Source organism: Oncorhynchus mykiss, chromosome 32, assembly GCF_013265735.2.
Source record: "Oncorhynchus mykiss isolate Arlee chromosome 32, USDA_OmykA_1.1, whole genome shotgun sequence".
Taxonomy (NCBI): Eukaryota; Metazoa; Chordata; class Actinopteri; order Salmoniformes; family Salmonidae; genus Oncorhynchus; species Oncorhynchus mykiss.
Genome location: NC_050572.1, coordinates 24,139,348 through 24,161,576, shown reverse-complemented (window position 1 = coordinate 24,161,576; position 22,229 = coordinate 24,139,348). Strand labels below are relative to the sequence as shown.

Below are 22,229 nucleotides of genomic sequence, written 5' to 3'. Positions count from 1 at the left end.
GTATTGATTATGGATCCCCATTGCTGCAAGAGCTCTGATAGGTAGGAGGACATCCTCCAGAGGTTATAATTACTGTGTAAGTCTATGGAAGGGGTTGAGAACCATGAGCCTCCTAGGTTTTCTTTTGAAGTCGATGTACCCAGAGGAGGACTGAAGCTAGCTGTCCTCCTGCTACACCTTGGTGCTACCCTACAGAGTGCTGCTGAGTCTACTGTAGACCTTCTTTGCAAAATAGTGTTTTAATCAATTATTTGGTGACGTGATTATATTTATTATAGTATTGTTTCATCTAAAAAATAATTACTTTAAAAAGTTTTACTTTTAAAAAAAAAATGAAATTCACTGAGGATGGTTCTCCCCTTCCGCCTCTGAGGAGCCTCCACTGGTATAGATGGTATAGACATTCTCCTGTTCTTTACCCAACATGATAAAGAGAAGTATCCCAATTCAACTCATGTCTCTTAAACATTTTAAATGTCAGAACAGAATTATGATGGAACTTTGTAATGCTTTGATGCCTTGATCAATCCCCAAGGTTATCTTTCTTTGGATAATGCTCAACACTCACTCACCATTAAAAAAGTTGTATTTTATAATTTTATAATCATAACAACATGTTTTCACCCCCCCCCCTGATTATCCTAATCAGAGCAAAGACCATGACATGGTGTAATAGTGGTCTATAAACCATAATAAAGTGTGTGTGCGTGGATGTGTGTTTTTGTATTTATGTGAGGGTTCTTGCGTGAGTGTGTCGTTGAGATAACAATAGAATGTGTTACAGATTGAATGTCAAGCTGGGAACAACATGATTCAATTGAAGACGAAACATACTTGAGACAGACTCGTATAATGGGTTACATTACTTAAGGAAAATAGTGAAACCAAAAGACACACTGGAAGTTGGATGCTAACCATGGTGCATTTGATTGCACTTTGTTTTCTCAACTACGATCCATCTAGAGTCTAGACTGATGGAACTACAGCATTAGATGTCTAAAGTTATGTACATAATGCTATGTGTCTGTCTACTGTATTTCATCCTAACCACTACTGATATAAAAAGTGCCCCATACCCTTGACAATATCTATCTGATGTGTTTTTTTTGTTGTTGTGTGTGTGTGTGGTCATGATATTCATGAGTTTGCATTACAATATCCGCACTAACATACAACTTAAGTATAACGCAATATATTGGGAATGCATTCTAAGTACTATGGGTATCCTAATATGGAAAACAGAAAGGAAAACACTGCACACTGCTGCTCATGCTCCCAGGTGATATTTATTTATGTTTCGACACTTAGGTCTTCATCAAGCATCCATATCCCAGGTGGGGGTGGAAGGTCCTATACATAGGGACAGTACTCAGTGACATCACTTCCTGAAACAGAAAGTAAAACATTTATGACAGTACCAGTCAAAAGTTTGGACACCTACTCATTCCAGTGTTTTTCGTTATTTTATTACTATTTTCTACATTGTAAAATAATAGTGGAGACATCAAAACAATGAAATAACATATATGGAATTGTTTAGTAACCAAAAAAGTGTTAAACAAATAAAAATATATTTTATATTTGAGATTCTTCAAAGTAGCCACCCTTTGCCTTGACAGCTTTGCTGTCCTTGTGGCCCGTCTTACACAGGGAAACCCCATAGAAGCCTTAAGACACGGACCAGTGAGCACTGCAGCAATATACGGACAGGTGAGATAAAACATCCTGTTGCTGCTCATTTTGTACAAGCTGGACTTCCTATTAGTTCTCTGAGATACATTGGAATAGAAATGGTCAAGGTGTCATGCAGGGGAGGGGACATTGAGAGGAAACTTCTTCAAATGGAATCTTTCTGGATCCACAGGCTCAACACACTGTCTCCTCTTGGCCTAAACGAGAAGTTTGACTTGAAACTGTTTTTATAGTTTCAATATGTCCAAATTGTTTAAAAAATAATAATTGTTGAATATTGTATGTGTATGTATATTACTGTAAATATTGATCACATTCCCTGTGTATGATCATATATTTTGATACATTGAATGTTAATATTGTGAAACTATGTCATACATTTTTTACCTCCTATTTCAGGAAGTAATGTCACTGGGTACTGCCTCTATATACAGTGCCTTGCGAAAGTATTCGGCCCCCTTGAACTTTGCGACCTTTTGCCACATTTCAGGCTTCAAACATAAAGATATAAAACTGTATTTTTTTGTGAAGAATCAACAACAAGTGGGACACAATCATGAAGTGGAACGACATTTATTGGATATTTCAAACTTTTTTAACAAATCAAAAACTGAAAAATTGGGCGTGCAAAATGATTCAGCCCCTTTACTTTCAGTGCAGCAAACTCTCTCCAGAAGTTCAGTGAGGATCTCTGAATGATCCAATGTTGACCTAAATGACTAATGATGATAAATACAATCCACCTGTGTGTAATCAAGTCTCCGTATAAATGCACCTGCACTGTGATAGTCTCAGAGGTCCGTTAAAAGCGCAGAGAGCATCATGAAGAACAAGGAACACACCAGGCAGGTCCGAGATACTGTTGTGAAGAAGTTTAAAGCCGGATTTGGATACAAAAAAGATTTCCCAAGCTTTAAACATCCCAAGGAGCACTGTGCAAGCGATAATATTGAAATGGAAGGAGTATCAGACCACTGCAAATCTACCAACACCTGGCCGTCCCTCTAAACTTTCAGCTCATACAAGGAGAAGACTGATCAGAGATGCAGCCAAGAGGCCCATGATCACTCTGGATGAACTGCAGAGATCTACAGCTGAGGTGGGAGACTCTGTCCATAGGACAACAATCAGTCGTATATTGCACAAATATGGCCTTTATGGAAGAGTGGCAAGAAGAAAGCCATGTCTTAAAGATATCCATAAAAAGTGTCGTTTAAAGTTTGCCACAAGCCACCTGGGAGACACACCAAACATGTGGAAGAAGGTGCTCTGGTCAGATGAAACCAAAATTGAACTTTTTGGCAACAATGCAAAACGTTATGTTTGGCGTAAAAGCAACACAGCTCATCACCCTGGACACACCATCCCCACTGTCAAACATGGTGGTGGCAGCATCATGGTTTGGGCCTGCTTTTCTTCAGCAGGGACAGGGAAGATGGTTAAAATTGTTGGGAAGATGGATGGAGCCAAATACAGGACCATTCTGGAAGATAACCTGATGGAGTCTGCAAAAGACCTGAGACTGGGACGGAGATTTGTCTTCCAACAAGACAATGATCCAAAACATAAAGCAAAATCTACAATGGAATGGTTCAAAAATAAACATATCCAGGTGTTAGAATGGCCAAGTCAAAGTCCAGACCTGAATCCAATCGAGAATCTGTGGAAAGAACTGAAAACTGCTGTTCACAAATGCTCTCTATCCAACCTCACTGAGCTCGAGCTGTTTTGCAAGGAGGAATGGGAAAAAAATTCAGTCTCTCGATGTGCTAAACTGATAGAGGCATACCCCAAGCGACTTACAGCTGTAATCGCAGCAAAAGGTGGCGCTACAAAGTATTAACTTAAGGGGGCTGAATAATTTTGCACGCCCAATTTTTCAGTTTTTGATTTGTTAAAAAAAGTTTGAAATATCCAATAAATGTCGTTCCACTTCATGATTGTGTCCCACTTGTTGTTGATTCTTCACAAAAAAATACAGTTTTATATCTTTATGTTTGAAGCCTGAAATGTGGCAAAGGGACGCAAAGTTCAAGGGGGCCGAATACTTTCGCAAGGCACTGTATAGGACCTTCCACCCCCACCTGGGATATGGATGCCTGATGAAGACCTAAGGGTGCAAACGTTGTTGTAAATAAATATCACCTGGGAGCATGAGCGGCAGTGTGCAGCGTTTTGCTTTCTGTTTTCCATGAGTTTGCCTACAACTCCATCACCTGTGGAAAGTACCTGGATGTGTGTACTGTCTGTTCTTCAGTGTGAGAGGGAGGGATTGCCCAATTTTACAACTCTGTGTGCTACTTTCTTTGTCCCTCAGAGGGTGCACCACTCCACGATATCTACATCCGTTGAACAATTGCCTTTCTTCGCTTTCACAGCATATTCCTATCGGTGAAAATAAGAAATTCACGTTCCACCAATAAAGAAAATAGTTTTAATATATCAAGCCATAATCACACACAAGTATTCTGTCATATCATACCATACATCTTGGTTTTATAAACATGACAGTTTGATTTACAGTCAATTTAAACGAGAGCGTGCTCTGATAGAGCAGCATGTACCAGAGTGTGTAGTTGATTTACAGCACAATCATTTATGAGGCACTAGACAGTGGGCTTGGCAGTGCAATTTTCTACATACCCTGGGGTAGAGCTTTGCTTTGATGTTCCACGACAATACCATTCTCTGGAACATATGTTATGCTGATGGCACTAATACTGTGACATACATTAAATAACATTATGTTTCTGTAAAGTACGGTAGGAGTACCAGATCACACCGCGCGTGGCAAAATTCCGCAAACTTTCCCAAATGTCCCAGGATTTCCCAGAAATCCTGATCGGAGGATTCTGAGAATTTCTGGTTTACGATTTCCCTTCTGATTTAATCTTAAAACCGGGATTTCCGGAAAACCTGTGAATTTTGGGGGAAACGACCGTCATTTTCTAACCCTCTTCAGATCACACTCCTGCCCTCCTTTGAGCTCCCTTCTTCCTGGACAAATGAAATTGGCACTGTCAGGTACAATACAGCTACAAAACCACGATGTGAAAACAAGACATTTTATTATGCTAACTTACAATAACTTTGACTAACTATCCATATTTTGCAGAAAACAAAACTCGGCATCAGACACCCCTTCCACTTGTCTGTAGGAATGACTGGATGAGAAGCGGACCAATAGCAGAGGACTGAAGAAAGACCAACCGGTTAGCGGCGCTTGTCGTAGTTCTGTAGTGCGTTCCACTCATATGAATCTGTAGTTGAAGAGAAAGCTTGTAAATAACACAGCACAGTTTCTTTTCAGATTGTCATTTTAAGCACAGATCCAGCAATTATTGTGGATTTGTAACCAGGCCAGCTAATTTTATTTTATTTTTTATTTTACCTTTATTTAACTAGGCAAGTCAGAGAGAGAGAGTGAAGGAGAGAGAGAGTGAAGAACAAATTCTTATTTTCAATGACGGCCTAGGAGCAGTGGGTTAACTGCCTGTTCAGGGGCAGAACGACAGATTTGTACCTTGTCAGCTCGGGGATTTGAACTTGCAACCTTCCAACGCTCTAACCACTCGGCTACCCTGCCACCCTAAGAACAGCTCGGTTCGATCAGTCGTGTAAAAAGCTCATATGAGGCCCTTACCTGGTTTCTCTTGGCTCCTCTTACCCATCAGTCCAACAAAGGAGTTAATTTTATGCCCTGAAAGAGAAGATAAGAGAGGAGAAAAAGGTGTGAGTTTCTTCCTGTAACAGTTAAAACCATTGTCACTGCAATTACAGACAGTGAGTGATGCAGTGACTAGTGTGCTGAACAAAAAGGTGCGAGTTCTTCCAATAACTGCCATTATTATTTACACCCTAAACTAAACCTAGCCCTAACCTTAACCCTTACCCTTATTCTAAACCTAACCGTTACCTTAGCAAGCAGTTGCTTATCAACAGATAGTGTGTTGATAGTATGACCATGTGTAGATCATCTATATGGGACTATCCAAATAAAGTGGGACCCATAATTTTTTGTTAGCGATGCAATGCCTGGTGTATAACCTCGATGGTGGCAGAGTGTGACCTCTCCTACTGATCTCTAGTATCGTACAAACTGACTGACGGACTCCATCCCCTTGCCCTAGTGACTGAGGGATAGAGCGGCGCCCACCCACAGGTTTTGGAATGAAGGGTTGTGATTGGAGATTTTTTCCTAAGAGGGCAGGGATAGGATGTACGTACTGAGGGGACATTTGCGTCCCAGACTGACTGTTGTCTCTGTCAGCCTCTGTCAATCCCCTAATGGAATATAATATAAGGGTGGAGGGAATGGGGATACGGGGGAGGATGTAGGGAAGACGGGGGAGTAGTGGGGTTATAAAACTCTGCGTGAGACCCCTGGGATACCCTATCTGTCAACACACCCATCATACTCATTCAAATTAAGTGGGGTAAACTCAAATGTGATCAATTTACTTAGATGCTTCAATATTCCCATCAGAAATATGGGAATCATGACGATCATAAAGGGACGATGGCATCATGTGCATCTTCCATTGGTGGTCTAGTCATGAGTCACTTCTCAATTGTCCCTCTGGACATCATAAGTGCTTGGCCCCTTGCTGTGTGTAACATACTATATATATCTTAAAAGGTATAGATCATATTATATTTATATATATGCACACTGTACAATGTATATATTATATTATAGGTTTGTGTCAATGGAAGGGTGAGCTGCTCGGGTCCATCTTTCCATCATCAGCGTAACCAATATAATTGAACGCCTAAATCTCCTTGAGGCATTGATCGAAGCACTCGCTCTCTTCCTCTCTCTCCCCCTTTCTCTCCCACCCTCTCTCTCCCCATCTCTCTCCTTCACTCTCTCTCCTTCACTCTCTCTCTCCTTCACTCTCTCTATCTCTCTCCTTCACTCTCTCTCTCCTTCACTCTCTCTCTCTTTGCCTGTAATGACTGACATAGTCATGCCTGCATCAAGGCTCCGGCAACACGTTGGTCTACACGTATTTATGACGTACTTGCTGCCTCATATCGCTGAGTGGGGGAGTCATTAAGGAAATGCCTCAATGACTGAACAGAGGGGAGACATAGCGAGGGGTCTTCATGGCAGAATTAAGACTATGTATCCTAGCGAGGGACTAGAGTTGTCTTCAAGGCAGAACTAAGACTACCACCTACTGCATCCTAAAATCCCATCAAACGACCTGTTAGCTGTGTGGGTTGTGATTTAATTAAAACATTTGTCAGGTTTATTTTCCAGTCTCTCTCTCTCTATCTACTTTTATTTACCATTATGCAAAAATAAATATAATTATTCAACCCCTGCATTTTGTTAGTTTTTTGCTGCTGGGCAACATGTGGTTTGTGTTCTCCCTCCCATGAATGATAATGAGGACCTGTTGGCCTATGGCACTGGATATGTGACACCAGCCTGTCTTCTCCCTCACACCCCTCTCACCCCACCTCTCACATCATGTCACCCCTCTGGTTAGCACGACTCCTCTCGCCCACATAGGAGTACTGGTGAAATACAGGTGAAGTACAGGTGAAGTACAGGTGAAGTACTGGTGAAATACAGGTTAAGTACTGGTGAAATACAGGTTAAGTACAGGTGAAATACAGGTGAAGTACAGGTGAAGTACTGGTGAAATACAGGTGAAGTACTGGTGAAATACAGGTGAAGTACTGGTGAAATACAGGTTAAGTACAGGTGAAGTACTGGTGAAATACAGGTTAAGTACAGGTGAAGTACTGGTGAAATACAGGTGAAGTACAGGTGAAGTACAGGTGAAGTACTGGTGAAGTACTGGTGAAATATAGGTGAAGTACTGGTGAAGTACTGGTGAAATACAGGTGAAGTACTGGTGAAGTACTGGTGAAATACAGGTGAAGTACAGGTGAAGTACTGGTGAAATACAGGTGAAGTACAGGTGAAGTACTGGTGAAATACAGGTGAAGTACAGGTGAAATGCAGGTGAAGTACAGGTGAAGTACTGGTGAAGTACAGGTGAAGTACTGGTGAAATACAGGTGAAATACAGGTGAAGTACTGGTGAAGTACAGGTGAAGGACCTGTGTCATCCCTAATCACCCCTACTCATGGAGTTAACTCATCACACTTCATCACTTGTCACATGGTCCACCTGGCCCATGTGCAAATAAAGCCATCATCACTTGGGTTGATGTCACAATAGATTTTCCCCAACTTTGCCAAATGTTCTGATTGGCTTCCCCTGCCTGCCTTACACACTGCCCAAACAGTCCCTGTCCATTTGTAACATAATGTCAGAAAAACGAATTATAACTAAATCATGGCTTAATTTGTTGGTATGCATGGACAATTGCAACATTTCCTGGGAAATGTTCTCCAAGATTAATTTAAAAGATGAATTAAGTAATTATTAATACGTTTTTCACTTACTTTTTCGGGTTATCTGTGGATTTGCTGTTGGAATAAAGGGGGGACTTCAGTCAATGTAGGCCTATAATTATCTAATTCAAGAATGTATGAATACGCTACAAAACGTGCATAAATATATTGATATACAATATGTAATTATTAAAGGCATTAATAATGCATATCAATATTGGCATTTCATTTCAATAAACGGGAAAGTGCCTTCAAGAGCGTGAAGGGTGAGGACAGGGCGAGGCGCGAGGAAGCACAGTCTTACCGGAGGAGCGTTTCCCCATTAGGCCAAAGAACTGATGCGGCCTCGGTTTCCGCGTCATTCTCCGCAGTATCTCTCCGAATGGGTCAGATGACAGCCACTCGTCCTGCACGAGGGAGAAAATCTAATTAATGGAACATTAGACACCAGAGAAGGAGATAGGACGAGGGGTGGGGAAACTGACTTCCTTATTGCCTTCCAACCTATACCTTTACGTAAAATATTGTACACTTGTATAGCACTAGATTTAATCTCGCAGAGCAATCAATATAAAACAGTAAAGACACCCCCGTGTGAACTTTTATATCCGACCTATTTTTATCTGACGGGGTTGCCTACAGGTCAGCATTAGTCTAAGTAGTAGTCCAACCGCCTCTATGGCTAATGGACCATGCACATTAAAGTGCCCATCAATTAACCAATTCCGTTGGTTCCTTCCCTATTGTATAGCCCTCCCGCCTCGTTAAAACGCTTTGCGTAACCTGCTGAATGTTCCCAAACCGACTGCAGATGATGAGAAATAAGAGCCCCGCCCGGAGACTTGGCAGGCGCCCAACCCGCAATGTCAGAGGGAGAACGTGCGCTACATGTGAATAGAGCTTCATTCTGGGACTAAGGTAATGGTGGAAGCACACTGAGCTAAGAGCTCATACTTTATCCCCATTGAATCATAATACATCTTTCACGGACATAGAATTTGTGTTGCTGGTAGAATGTTTGATGTTTTGTCTGTATACATGCGTAATTACGCATGACCAAACTCTCCAAACAGGTGACTTATTTTATAAAAGCATACAAATATTTTACATTTTATTTTATTTTATAGAAATTGGTTGAAATTCCATTCAATAATTTTGATGAAACAAAACACAAGGCTGTGCCATCCAATTGAAAAAGTATTTTCCCTATAGTTAAGCAATCCTACATTTTCCCATGTCAATTTTTTACAATTCGTTTAACAGGCGATTCTAACAAACAATTGTCCTAACATATTTTCTTGTCTTACATCAAATCATTAATGCCTACCGTAATTTGATCGTTCATCCAATAATCAAGATCTTCCTTTGGACCAATTTCTTCACAAAAAACTTGGGCGATAGCAAGAAAAGCTATCACAAGCGGTAGCAGTAATTTCATGATGCAGCAATCTGTTGCGTGCAACTCTTCAGCCGTTTAAGTCTTTCTTCGTTTGTTTCGATTTTCAAAAGTAGAAATAGGCTGTTCGGGCACTTGTAAACTGAGTTTAAATGTTTTTTAGCCACTCTCTATGACTTTTGAGAGCTCGATGTTGACACCTGCGGAAATTGGTATCTTCTCTCCATATAAGTGCCTCAAGCGTGCGCAAAAATGATATGTTCCCTCCTTGGTTGTAACCTCGCCTCAGTTCTATCTCTGCTCCAGTAAGCGAGCTCTGCTGCTCTTTAATGCCTTCACTTTGGTCCTGTTGTGTCTTTGTGACCACACGGTAGTACTGCACTAGGTTATATAGCAAGGGATAGAAGGGTGACAGGTATCTAATTCGCTTTATATCAATTAAGCAAGTACATTTACTTGACAGGTACTTCCTCGGAGCTGTGTGATGACTAATATCCGTTGTGAAATTTTGCATATGGTCAATATTACTTTCAAACGTTCCCCTATGACCCTCCTTGGCACTCAGTGTATTGTTCCCGTTGTAATCGGACTGTCCAAGTGAAGCGAAGGATGTAAGTGAGTCTGATGACGCACTGAAGTTGAAAGTTTCACGTAAGTCTTTAAGACCTGTCCTACGCCAAAGCAAAAATTCAACATAAAAATAAAGTTGATTTGCACCTTACTCATCAGTGGAACATGTTTTTCTTCACATTGAGAGTAGTTTGGATTCTGAAAGTCACTTTTCTAAAAATGAATCATTGGAAATTGAATCATTATAATTGCTAAGCTGTCATAAAAGTGGTGTCATTCTTATTAGAATTTAATGTGTTGCATGATGAGAAAATAAAAATGTTTTTCTCTTAGATACAGAACCTCATTTGTAGTGACCTCATTTGTAGTGATCCGTAACCATTTAGTCATTTAAAAAACAAATATCCATAACCCCTTCTCTAAAAGCACACAGACAAGGTTCCCCTATAGGCACTATAGGCTTCTCTCAGAAGTGTGTTTTTTCTTTGTCTCTACCCAGATATAGGCTATTTGACAATGGTTCAGGACACATAAAGAATCAACAAAAAAACAGAGCAAACTAGAATGCTATTTGGCCCTAAACAGAGAGTACACAGTGGCCACTGTGACTGACCCAAAATGAAGGAAAGCTTTGACTCAGTGAGAGACTCGGTGAGAGACTCGGTGAGAGACTCAGTGAGCATAGCCTTGCTATTTAGAACAGCTGCCGTAGACAGACCTGGCTCTCAAGATAAGACAGACTATATGTACTGCTCACAAAAGGAGCTGGAAACTGAGCGGCATCTCCTAACCTCCGGCCAAATGTATGACCATATTAGAGACACATATTTCCCTCAGATTACACAGACCCACAAAGAATTCAAATACAAACCCAATTTTGATAAACTGCCATATCTACTGGGTGAAATACTACAGTGTGCATCACAGCAGCAAGATTTGTGACCTGTTGCCACGAGAAAAGGGCAGCCAGTGAAGAACAAACACCATCGTAAATACAACACATATTTATGTTTTATTTATTTTCCATTTTGTACTTGAACTATTTGCACATAATATGACATTTGTAATGTCTTTATTATTTTTGGAACTTTTGTGAGTGTAATGTTTACTGTTCATTTTTATTGTTTATTTCACTTTTGTTTATTATCTAGTTCACTTTCTTTGGCAATTTGAACATGTTTCCCATGCCAATAAAGCCCTTAAACTGAAATAGAATAGAATTAAACAGGTGTCTGACCCCACAGAGACAGAGAGGAGCCAGCTGATTTTCATTACAAAGCTTGGCTTGTTTAGCAGAAAGGTGTTGGATGTGAAGAGAGAGATGCACTGACACTGACAACACACAGTTCACAGTGTCCACGCAGCTCACCGAGTGCTTGACAACTCAAGTGCCTTTCTCCCAGCCACAACGGGCTCCTTTTATTTAAACATGTTGTTAATGGAAAATTGCTCATTTTAATTTGACCAATAAATAACACGAGGTGTCTTTCAGTCACGATGCATATACAGTGACTTGAGAAAGTATTCGGCCCCCTTGAACTTTGCGACTTTTTGCCACATTTCAGGCTTCAAACATAAAGATATAAAACTGTATTTTTTTTGTGAAGAATCAACAACAAGTGGGACACAATCATGAAGTGGAACGACATTTATTGGATATTTCAAACTTTTTTAACAAATCAAAAACTGAAAAATTGGGCGTGCAAAATTATTCAGCCCCCTTAAGTTAATACTTTGTAGCGCCACCTTTTGCTGCGATTACAGCTGTAAGTCGCTTGGGGTATGTCTCTATCAGTTTTGCACATCGAGAGACTGAAATTTTTTCCTATTCCTCCTTGCAAAACAGCTCGAGCTCAGTGAGGTTGGATGGAGAGCATTTGTGAACAGCAGTTTTCAGTTCTTTCCACAGATTCTCGATTGGATTCAGGTCTGGACTTTGACTTGGCCATTCTAACACCTGGATATGTTTTTTTTTTAACCATTCCATTGTAGATTTTGCTTTATTTTTTGGATCATTGTCTTGTTGGAAGACAAATCTCCGTCCCAGTCTCAGGTCTTTTGCAGACTCCATCAGGTTTTCTTCCAGAATGGTCCTGTATTTGGCTCCATCCATCTTCCCAACAATTTTAACCATCTTCCCTGTCCCTGCTGAAGAAAAGCAGGCCCAAACCATGATGCTGCCACCACCATGTTTGACAGTGGGGATGGTGTGTTCAGCTGTGTTGCTTTTACGCCAAACATAACGTTTTGCATTGTTGCCAAAAAGTTAAATTTTGGTTTCATCTGACCAGAGCACCTTCTTCCACATGTTTGGTGTGTCTCCCAGGTGGCTTGTGGCAAACTGTAAACGACACTTTTTATGGATATCTTTAAGAAATGGCTTTCTTCTTGCCACTCTTCCATAAAGGCCAGATTTGTGCAATATACGACTGATTGTTGTCCTATGGACAGAGTCTCCCACATCAGCTGTAGATCTCTGCAGTTCATCCAGAGTGATCATGGGCCTCTTGGCTGCATCTCTGATCAGTCTTCTCCTTGTATGAGCCGAAAGTTTAGAGGGACGGCCAGGTCTTGGTAGATTTGCAGTGGTCTGATACTCCTTCCATTTCAATATTATCGCTTGCACAGTGCTCCTTGGGATGTTTAAAGCTTGGGAAATCTTTTTGTATCCAAATCCGGCTTTAAACTTCTTCACAACAGTATCTCGGACCTGCCTGGTGTGTTCCTTGTTCTTCATGATGCTCTCTGCGCTTTTAACGGACCTCTGAGACTATCACAGTGCAGGTGCATTTACACGGAGACTTGATTACACACAGGTGGATTGTATTTATCATCATTAGTCATTTAGGTCAACATTGGATCATTCAGAGATCCTCACTGAACTTCTGGAGAGAGTTTGCTGCACTGAAAGTAAAGGGGCTGAATAATTTTGCACGCCCAATTTTTCAGTTTTTGATTTGTTAAAAAAGTTTGAAATATCCAATAAATGTCGTTCCACTTCATGATTGTGTCCCACTTGTTGTTGATTCTTCACAAAAAAATTCAGTTTTATATCTTTATGTTTGAAGCCTGAAATGTGGCAAAAGGTCGCAAAGCTCAAGGGGGCCGAATACTTTCGCAAGGCACTGTATATATAATGTCACTGTCATGTACAGTATATATAGTCTACGGATGATCTAATAGGTCACACTGTCACCATCAATCACATAGTGGGATGTGTACATTTATAACACATACACCACAATACAAATAGCCTTGAAAGAGCATGAGTCTTGAGCATATGTTGAGACAGAGATACAATGATGATGTGCATAATTTACAATGAGTACTTTAGGACTGACCCAGTCAAAATGTGGACATTTTACAGTGATCCAACCTATAGGATGTGTTCTAATGACACCTGAATCTACTCCTCTTTTTGAAATTTTACCTTTTGCCTCGTCACATTGTGCCTGTCATTAGATCACATGCATATATTACTAAAACGTTCAATTTATAAATAACAAATATTACATTTATGGATCAGGATTAGTTCATCAGCAGTGGCGGGTCTGAAGACAAAGTTATGGTGGATGGATTTACGCTGCTGCTAATATTAATGACATTATCTGTGCTGCCACGGTATCTGTAGTCACCAAGACACTTTAGATGGATTTTAATCATCCTCACAACTAGGACTGCTTATCGAATTAACAGTGGGAAGAGGATAGGTACTGAGGAGAGAGAGAAGAAGGGAAAAAGAGAGAGGGACGGAGAGAGGGAGGGGGAGGAAGGGGAAAGGGCTCTTAAATCAGAAGAAGCAGGTATTCTGTGGGAGAGACAATGGAAGATGGAGACTGAGCGAAAGAGAATATGAAAGAGAAACGAGGAGAGGGAGCAAGTGAGAGAAGGAGTGAGAGGTGGGCGTGCTGCTGTAGAGGAAGAATGTGAGGAGAGCCCTGGGAGCTATGGGAGTAAAGAAGGAAGATAAAAGGCAGAGGTAGAAGGGGAGAGGTGGGCGGTACATGGCGAGATGTGAGAGGTAGCTGGAGAGATGTGAGAGGTAAGAGGGAGGTAGAGAGAGGTAAAAGGAGGTAGAGGGAGTAAAGGTGTAGATAGAGGAGGAGACAGGGTGGACAAGGAAGATAAAGGGGAGGTTAGCAGGGTGGAGAGGCAGAGAGAAACAGACATAGCTATGCTAATTATATAAAAAGCTGTAGAGATATGATGGCATGATATGACACAGCATGGCATGGCAGGTGACCGGGGTGAGGCTCTATGTCACCACCATGTAGATAATAGAATCAAGCTTGATTCCCAGCAGGTATCACTCAACATGTCACTACTATCTCCATCTGATAACGTAACACAGGGCTGTATGGAACTCTGAGATTACAGGATCACAACCAACTGTCATCAAGTCCCGTGTCAGAAAATCTTTTTGAAAAAGCATATGATGTTTCTGTTTGGGCTTTTACTATACAAAATAACGTTTTCTCTCTTTCCCTCTCATTCTCTCTCTCTTTCTCCCCTTTTCATCTTCTATCCTCTCCCTCTCTCTCTCCTTTTAGAGACAGAGACTTTCCCACAACAATGAATCCTAAAACATATAAAACAGGATGTGTCTCTTGGCCCGGATCATATTGTGGTTTTTGTACCTTACTGAAAGTGTCAGTGGATTTGAATTGCGAGTCATTATGTGGTGCATAAAATGTGTAATGAACAAGTCAGCCTGCTGCAGATAGATAAACAGATAGTAAGAGTAAAGGATAGTCTGATTGTGTGTGGACAATTTTACATATCCCACAGTGATACATGCAATTGTTTGGCAAAGCAGAGTGAATTCTGAATATGTGAGGTTAAAGTGAATCAGCACATAAAATATGAGAGAAACAACATTATTCTGTCCAAAAAGACGTTAACCAGCGTTGGCCGACATCCACATAGCAGATGTTTTGATGGTGTTGGAGGTGTAACTGCGGTATGAGCTGACATCAGTGGAGGCTGGTGGGAGGAGCTGTAGGAGGACAAGCTCATTGAAATGGCTAAAATGGAACGGAGTCAAACATGTGGTTTCTATGTGTTGGATGTGTTTGATAACGTTCCATTTATTCCATTACAGACATTACAATGAGCCCGTCCTCCTATAGCTCCTCCTACCAGCCTCCACTGGTGTGTGCCACAAACCACTCCCTTCCGTATTATCCCTACAGCGTTAGAGGTTCAAAACAGCATGAGAAAGTGTAGGCTCTATCAATGGTAGAAATAATGACTCTCAAATGTCAAACCGTTGATGTTAGATTAATGCATGTCTGTGTTTATCCTGGGTTTTTATCACATGACATGTGGAAATTGAAACAGATTCAGATGAATGTATCCATGATAACTAGTGTTGTGTCCGAAAGGGCAACCTATTCACTATATAGTGCACCACTTAGTGCCATTTTGGATGCAGCCTTAGGTCACGGTGAAGGATACTGTGCTCTATTCATGTACATGGTCTCTTCTGTCACTTGGTTAATTGAGATTGTGTAGAATAATGACATTGAGTGAGGTTATCAATGACCGGGCTTCGTTCAAACAGAACGGTGTCACTGTCACAAAGGGATTATAAGGCTTTTGTTAACATGAATCAATGTTTATATTCACAAGGTGACCAACTATACATTGCAGTGGTTCTGTCACGCTGTATAATGAATGATAGGACAAGTGCAGGAATATATAATAGGGTTTTTTATTTTCTCCACCCAAACAAAAGAGCGATGTGTAAACCTCTAAATAATACACGGGAAGAGACCCGTAAAACAAGCGCACAATAACATGTAGCATGGAAGCCGATACAACAGCACAGGTACTCACAAGTCCAACGGACATGGTAACAATAACCGAAAAGGACCGAGGGCACATATATACAGTATAATTATCACAGTCAAGCATTGCATTTCAAACACAGATTCAACCACAAAGACCCTTCCTAGCTCAGTTGCTGGAGAGGAAGGAAACTGCTTAGGGATTTCACCATTAGGCCAATGTTGACTTTAAAATAGTTACAGAGTTTAATGGCTGTGATAGGAGAAAACTGAGGATAGATCAACAACACTGTAGTTACTCCACAATACTAACCTAATTGAAAGAGTGAAAAGAAGGAAACCTGTACAGAATAAAAAATATTCCAAAACATGCAACAAGGCACTAAAGCAATATTGCAAAACAATTTGGCAAAGCAATTCACTTTTTGTCCTGAATACAAAGTGTTATGTTAGAGGAAAATCCAATAAAACACATACTGAGTACCACGCTCCATATTTTCAAGCATAGTAGTTGCTGCATCATGTCATGGGTATGTATGCCGGTAATCGTTAAGGGTGGAGAGTTTTTCAGGATAAAAAATATGTGGAATAAACCTAAGCACAAGCTAAATCCTAGACGAAAATCTGGTTCAGTATGCTTTCAGCAAGACAATAACACAACTCCAAATCTACACTGGAGTTGCTTACCAAGAAGACAATGAATGTTCCTGAGTGGTCGAGTTACAGTTTTGACATAAATCTACTTGAAAAAAAGACCTGAAAATGGTAGTCTAGCAACGATCAACAACCAATTTGACAGAGCTTGAAGAACTTTGAAAAGAATAATGGGCAAATGTTGCACAATCTAGGTGTGGAAAGCTCTCAGAGACTTACCCAGAAAGACTCACACCAGTAAAATGGGCTTCTGCAAAGTATTGAAAAACATCTTTTCATTTTGTCATAATGGGGTATTGTGTGTAGATAGGTGAGAAAGAAAAAAGTTTAATCAATTTGGAATTCAGTAACACAACAAAATGTGGAACCAGTCAAGAGGTATGATTACTTTCTGAAGGCAGGGTATAATCTTCAAGCAATAGTTTTGAGTTTTTTCAGTTTCAGTCTTGAACAATTTCACTTATTTCACCTATTCATTTCACTTTCTGTCCAGGACTGACCATCCTACTGTCATCCTCCTTATAGGGGCAAAAATGTCAGTCCAGGACTGACCATCCTACTGTCATCCACCTTATATGGGCAACAACTTCAGTCCAGGACTGACCATCCTACTGTCATCCACCTTATCTGGGCAACACTTTCTGTCCAGGACTAACCATCTTACTATCATCCACATTATATAGGCAATACGTTCAGTCCAGGACTGACCATCCTACTGTCATCCATCCACCTTATATGGGCAACACCTTCAGTCCAGGATTGATCCTACTGCCATCCATCCACCTTATATGGGCAACACTTTCAGTCCAGGACTGACCATCCTACTGTCATCCACCTTAAATGGGCAACACCTTCAGTCCAGGATTGACCATCCTACTTTCATCTATCCACCTTATATGGGCAACACCTTCAGTCCAGGACTGACCATCCTACTGTCATCCACCTTATATGGGCAACACTTTCTCTCCAGGACTGACCATCCTACTGTCATCCACCTTATATGGGCAACACTTTCTCTCCAGGACTGACCATCTAACTGTCATCCACCTTATATGGGCAACACCTTCAGTCCAGGACAGACCATCCTACTGTCATCCACCTTATATGGGCAACAGTTTCTGTCCAGGACTGACCATCCTACTGTCATCCACCTTATATGGGCAACACTTTCTGTCCAGGACTGACCATCCTACTGTCATCCACCTTATATGGGCAACACTTTCTGTCGAGGACTGGCCATCCTACTGTCATCCACCTTATATGGGCAACAACTTCAGTCCAGGACTGACCATCCTACTGTCATCCACCTTATCTGGGCAACACCTTCAGTCCAGGACTGACCATCCTACTGTCATCCACCTTATATGGGCAAAAACGTCAGTCCAGGACTGACCATCCTACTGTCATCCGTCCACCTTATATGGGCAACACCTTCAGTCCAGGACTGACCATCCTACTGCCATCCATCCACCTTATATGGGCAACACTTTCAGTCAAGGACTGACCATCCTACTGTCATCAACCTTATATGGGCAACACCTTCAGTCCAGGACTGACCATCCTACTGTCATCCACCTTATCTGGGCAACACTTTCTGTCCAGGACTGACCATCTTACTGTCATCCACCTTATATGGGCAACACCTTCAGTCCAGGACAGACCCTCCTACTGTCATCCACCTTATATGGGCAAAAACGTCAGTCCAGGACTGACCATCCTACTGTCATCCTCCTTATATGGGCAAAAACGTCAGTCCAGGACTGACCATCCTACTGTCATCCACCTTATATGGGCAACACTTTCTGTCCAGGACTGACCATCCTACTGTCATCCACCTTATATGGGCAACACCTTCAGTCCAGGACTGACCATCCTACTGCCACCCATACACCTTATATGGGCAACACTTTCAGTCCAGGACTGACCATCCTACTGTCATCCATCCACCTTATATGGGCAACACTTTCAGTCCAGGACTGACCATCCTACTGTCATCCATCCACCTTATCTGGGCAACACTTTCTGTCCAGGACTGACCATCCTACTCTCATCCACCTTATCTGGGCAACACCTTCAGTCCAGGACTGACCATCCTACTGTCATCCACCTTATCTGGGCAACACCTTCAGTCCAGGACTGACCATCCTACTGTCATCCATCTTATATGGGCAATACTTTCTGTCCAGGACTGACCATCTCACTGTCATCCACCTTATATGGGCGACACCTTCAATCCAGGACTGACCATCCTACTGCCATCCATCCACCTTATATGGGCAACACCTTCAATCCAGGACTGACCATCCTACTGCCATCCATCCACCTTATATGGGCAACACCTTCAGTCCAGGACTGACCATCCTACTGTCATCCATCCACCTTATATGGGCAACACCTTCAGTCCAGGACTGACCATCCTACTGCCATCCATCCACCTTGTATGGGCAACACCTTCAGTACAGCACTGACCATTCTACTGCCATCCATCCACCTTATATGGGCAACACCTTCAGTCCAGGACTGACCATCCTACTGCCATCCATCCACCTTATATGGGCAACACCTTCAGTCCAGGACTGACCATCCTATTGCCATTCATCCACCTTATTTGGGCAAGACAAGAAAACAATCCTATTAATGTAGGTTGTTTCTCAGAGGGAGCCTCATCATCATTCAGACTGTGCTTGGTGAGTCACAGACAATGTCACTACATTGGCTCCACTCCAGTGTTCAATGGTGTGTCTGTGTGTGTGTCTGTTTGTGTGTCTGTTTGTGTGTGTGTTTTTGCATGTGTGTGTGACAGAGTGTGTGTGACAGAGTGTGTGTGACGGAGTGTGTGTGACGGAGTGTGTGTGAGAATACGGAGGAATAAAAGGAACTTTGCTGAATGAGTTAAAGGTTAAGTACAGTCCATACATACATGTACACAACCTGTACTGACTATTGAGTTATTTGTATTCATCTATAGATTGTTAAAGCTTAAAGTCTCTTTGAAAGGGAAGTTATGAATATTCAGCTTCAGTGGAGCAGATACTTATTGGTTCTTGTTTGAATTCCAGTAGATATCTGAAGAGTGATCAACAACAGAGACAATCCTCTAAATTGCCAATTAATTAAATCATTCATTAATTACCAAAATATGTCCATGAATATGAGTTAGAGCAGTTGATAACACCTTATTTGGAATGTCCCCTACAGGTGGTTTGTAGATGTTCAACTAACTATCTACTAACCCTTACCCTGACCTTAAGCCTACACCAAAAAACATATTTGTTGTGTTCATACATTTTCACGATATAGACAATTTTGTCTTTGCAGCTTGCCATATGGGACCTCATTGAGAGGCGGATGAATGGAGGGCTGGCTAGCAGAGGGAGGGGATGAGAGTGACTGAGTACCATGCTATACCTCTATTAGACTTGGCAAGCCCTGCCATCGCCCGCCGGCAACGTTCCACCGCCAGCCTAAGTAGCCCAGCCACCTTAATTAAAAGCACTCTATCAATGATCCTGAATGGAATAGCACCCCGGGGCGGAGTGCCGTTCAAAAACGACTGGGATGATTCATTCATAGAACCAGAGAACTCAGTTGGCTGTGATGGCAGGCAGGCAGACAGGCAGGCAGGCAGGCACTGAGTCCAAGCGGGTGAAAATGCAATCCCTTCCTAGTGTCTTTTATCAGTATTTCCTCCACAACAGTATATCCTCTAGCTATACACTAGACTGTCTCATTCAGATGAGTGTATCTCAGGAGATCATCTGAAGCAGAAGGTCACATCATTGTTCAGGTAGCAGAGCTCTTCTTCTTTCTCTCTGAAGAGAGACACAAAGGAGCAGACAAGAGTAGAGTGGAAATACAGAGCCTGTCTGAAAGGCCATAGTATATCACTAGCCCACCTGGGACCCCCGTCCTACCTATTCCCACAGATCCAGTCAAAGAGAATAACTTGAAGGATATGGAAATTCAGGAGAGATATTGAATATGAATGAAACATGAATGGGCAGGTTCTAAAACACTCTGACTATCAGTGCATTTATCATTGATCTCTGGCTCCACAAACAGACCCAAGCCATGTTCAAGAGCCTGTGGAACAATAAAGAGTTTATGTCTCTCATTGGTTTTACAGTTGGTGTTAAAAGTTAACATGAGGAAGAGAGAAGGCTGTGTAAGTGCACATTTGATAAGGTTATTGATCAGAAGGGCTTGGATTGATTAGCTATGCCTGAAGCTGTGTGGTATCGTGCCATATTTGATTCTTGATTGTTCGTCTGGTACAGTCTTTTGGTCAACGAGTTCATGATCCACCTGCAGTAATATAGAGACATAAAATGTATCCTCTCTGGTCTACCCAGTCTCCTGAGCTGAGCTGTATGCATTTGTCCAGAATGAATCTAACTGACCATTACATTGTATGTAGCTTATTGAGAGACCAGAGAAGGAACGTTTAGATGTCATGAAATCCAAACAATGGTGGATAAAGGAAGTAGAAAATTGTGAGTGATGTCCTCCTTATGCCAAGCGAGATCGGATACACCTCTGAGTGATGTCAGTCTGTGGTACTGATGGGAAGGCCTATGTAACTGGCCTCAGACGTCATCATTTACTGCCAGACAGATATGGGCATATGCCGGATCTCCTCTTGGTAGAGGGAGAGAGAGCGAGAGAGATAGGGGGAGGGAGGGGAAAGAGGGAAAGAGGGAGAGAGCGAGAGAGCGAGAGCGAGGGAGAGAGAGTAAAAGAGAAAGAGAAAGAAAGAGGTTTGGGGACTGGGTATAGGGTGGGAGAGATTGAGAGAGAGAGGGAGAGAGAGGAAGAGGGAGATAGAGAGAGAAAGAGAGAGAGAGTAGGATTAGGAGGAGAGAAATCGTGAGGATGGAAACAGAAAGGGGCATGGTAGAGAGTGTTGCACTCAGTAGTGTTGCAGTAGGAATCTATAGAATGGATGTATGACATAGTTCACTCAGTAGGGTTGCAGTAGTAGGCTGTATATAATAGTAGTAGGCTGTATGACATAGTTAACTCAGTATTTATATATATATATTTTTCATTTCACCTTTTTTTAACCAGGTAGGCTAGTTGAGAACAACTTCTCATTTGCAAATGCGACCTGGCCAAGATAAAGCACAGCAGTTCGACACATAAAACAACACAGAGTTACACATGGAATAAACAAACATACAGTCAATAATACAGTAGAAAAAAGAAAAATCTATATACAGTGAGTGCAAATGAGGTAAGATAAGGGAGGTAAGGCATTAAATAGGCCATGGTGGAGAAGTAATTACAATATAGCAATTAGACACTGGAATGGTAGATGTGCAGAAGGTGAATGTGCAAGTAGAGATACTGGGGTACAAAGGAGCAAGATAAATACATACAGTATGGGGATGAGGTAGTTGGATGGGCTGTTTACAGATGGTCTATGTACAGGTGCAGTGATCTGTGAGCTGCTCTGACAGCTGGTGCTTAAAGTTAGTGAGGGAGATATGGGTCTCTAGCGTCAGTGATTTTTTTTTGCAGTTCGTTCCAGTCACTGGCAGCAGAGAACTGTAAGGAAAGGCGGCCAAAGGAGAATTGGCTTTGTGGGTGACCAGTGAGATATACCTGCTGGAGCGAGTGCTACGCATGGGTGCTGCTATGGTGACCAGTGAGCTGAGATAAGGTGGGGCTTTACCTAGCAGAGACTTGTAGATGACCTGGAGCCAGTGGGTTTCGCAACGTGTATGAAGCGATGGCCAGCCAATGAGAGAGTA

General features: G+C 41.8%; 1 protein-coding gene across 1 annotated transcript; it reads right to left on the bottom strand.

Annotated features, from left to right (window-relative positions):
- Window positions 1-4,103: 4,103 nt before the first annotated feature.
- LOC110488142 (protachykinin) lies at window positions 4,104-10,050 on the bottom strand. Its single transcript, XM_021560177.2, has 5 exons — window positions 9,395-10,050; window positions 8,372-8,474; window positions 8,119-8,142; window positions 5,336-5,392; window positions 4,104-4,952 (listed from the first exon to the last, which is right to left on the bottom strand). The coding sequence occupies exons 1-5, from the start codon at window positions 9,503-9,505 to the stop codon at window positions 4,906-4,908; spliced, it is 342 nt and encodes a 113-aa protein (XP_021415852.1). The 5' UTR covers window positions 9,506-10,050; the 3' UTR covers window positions 4,104-4,905.
- Between the last annotated feature and the right edge of the window lie 12,179 nt (window positions 10,051-22,229).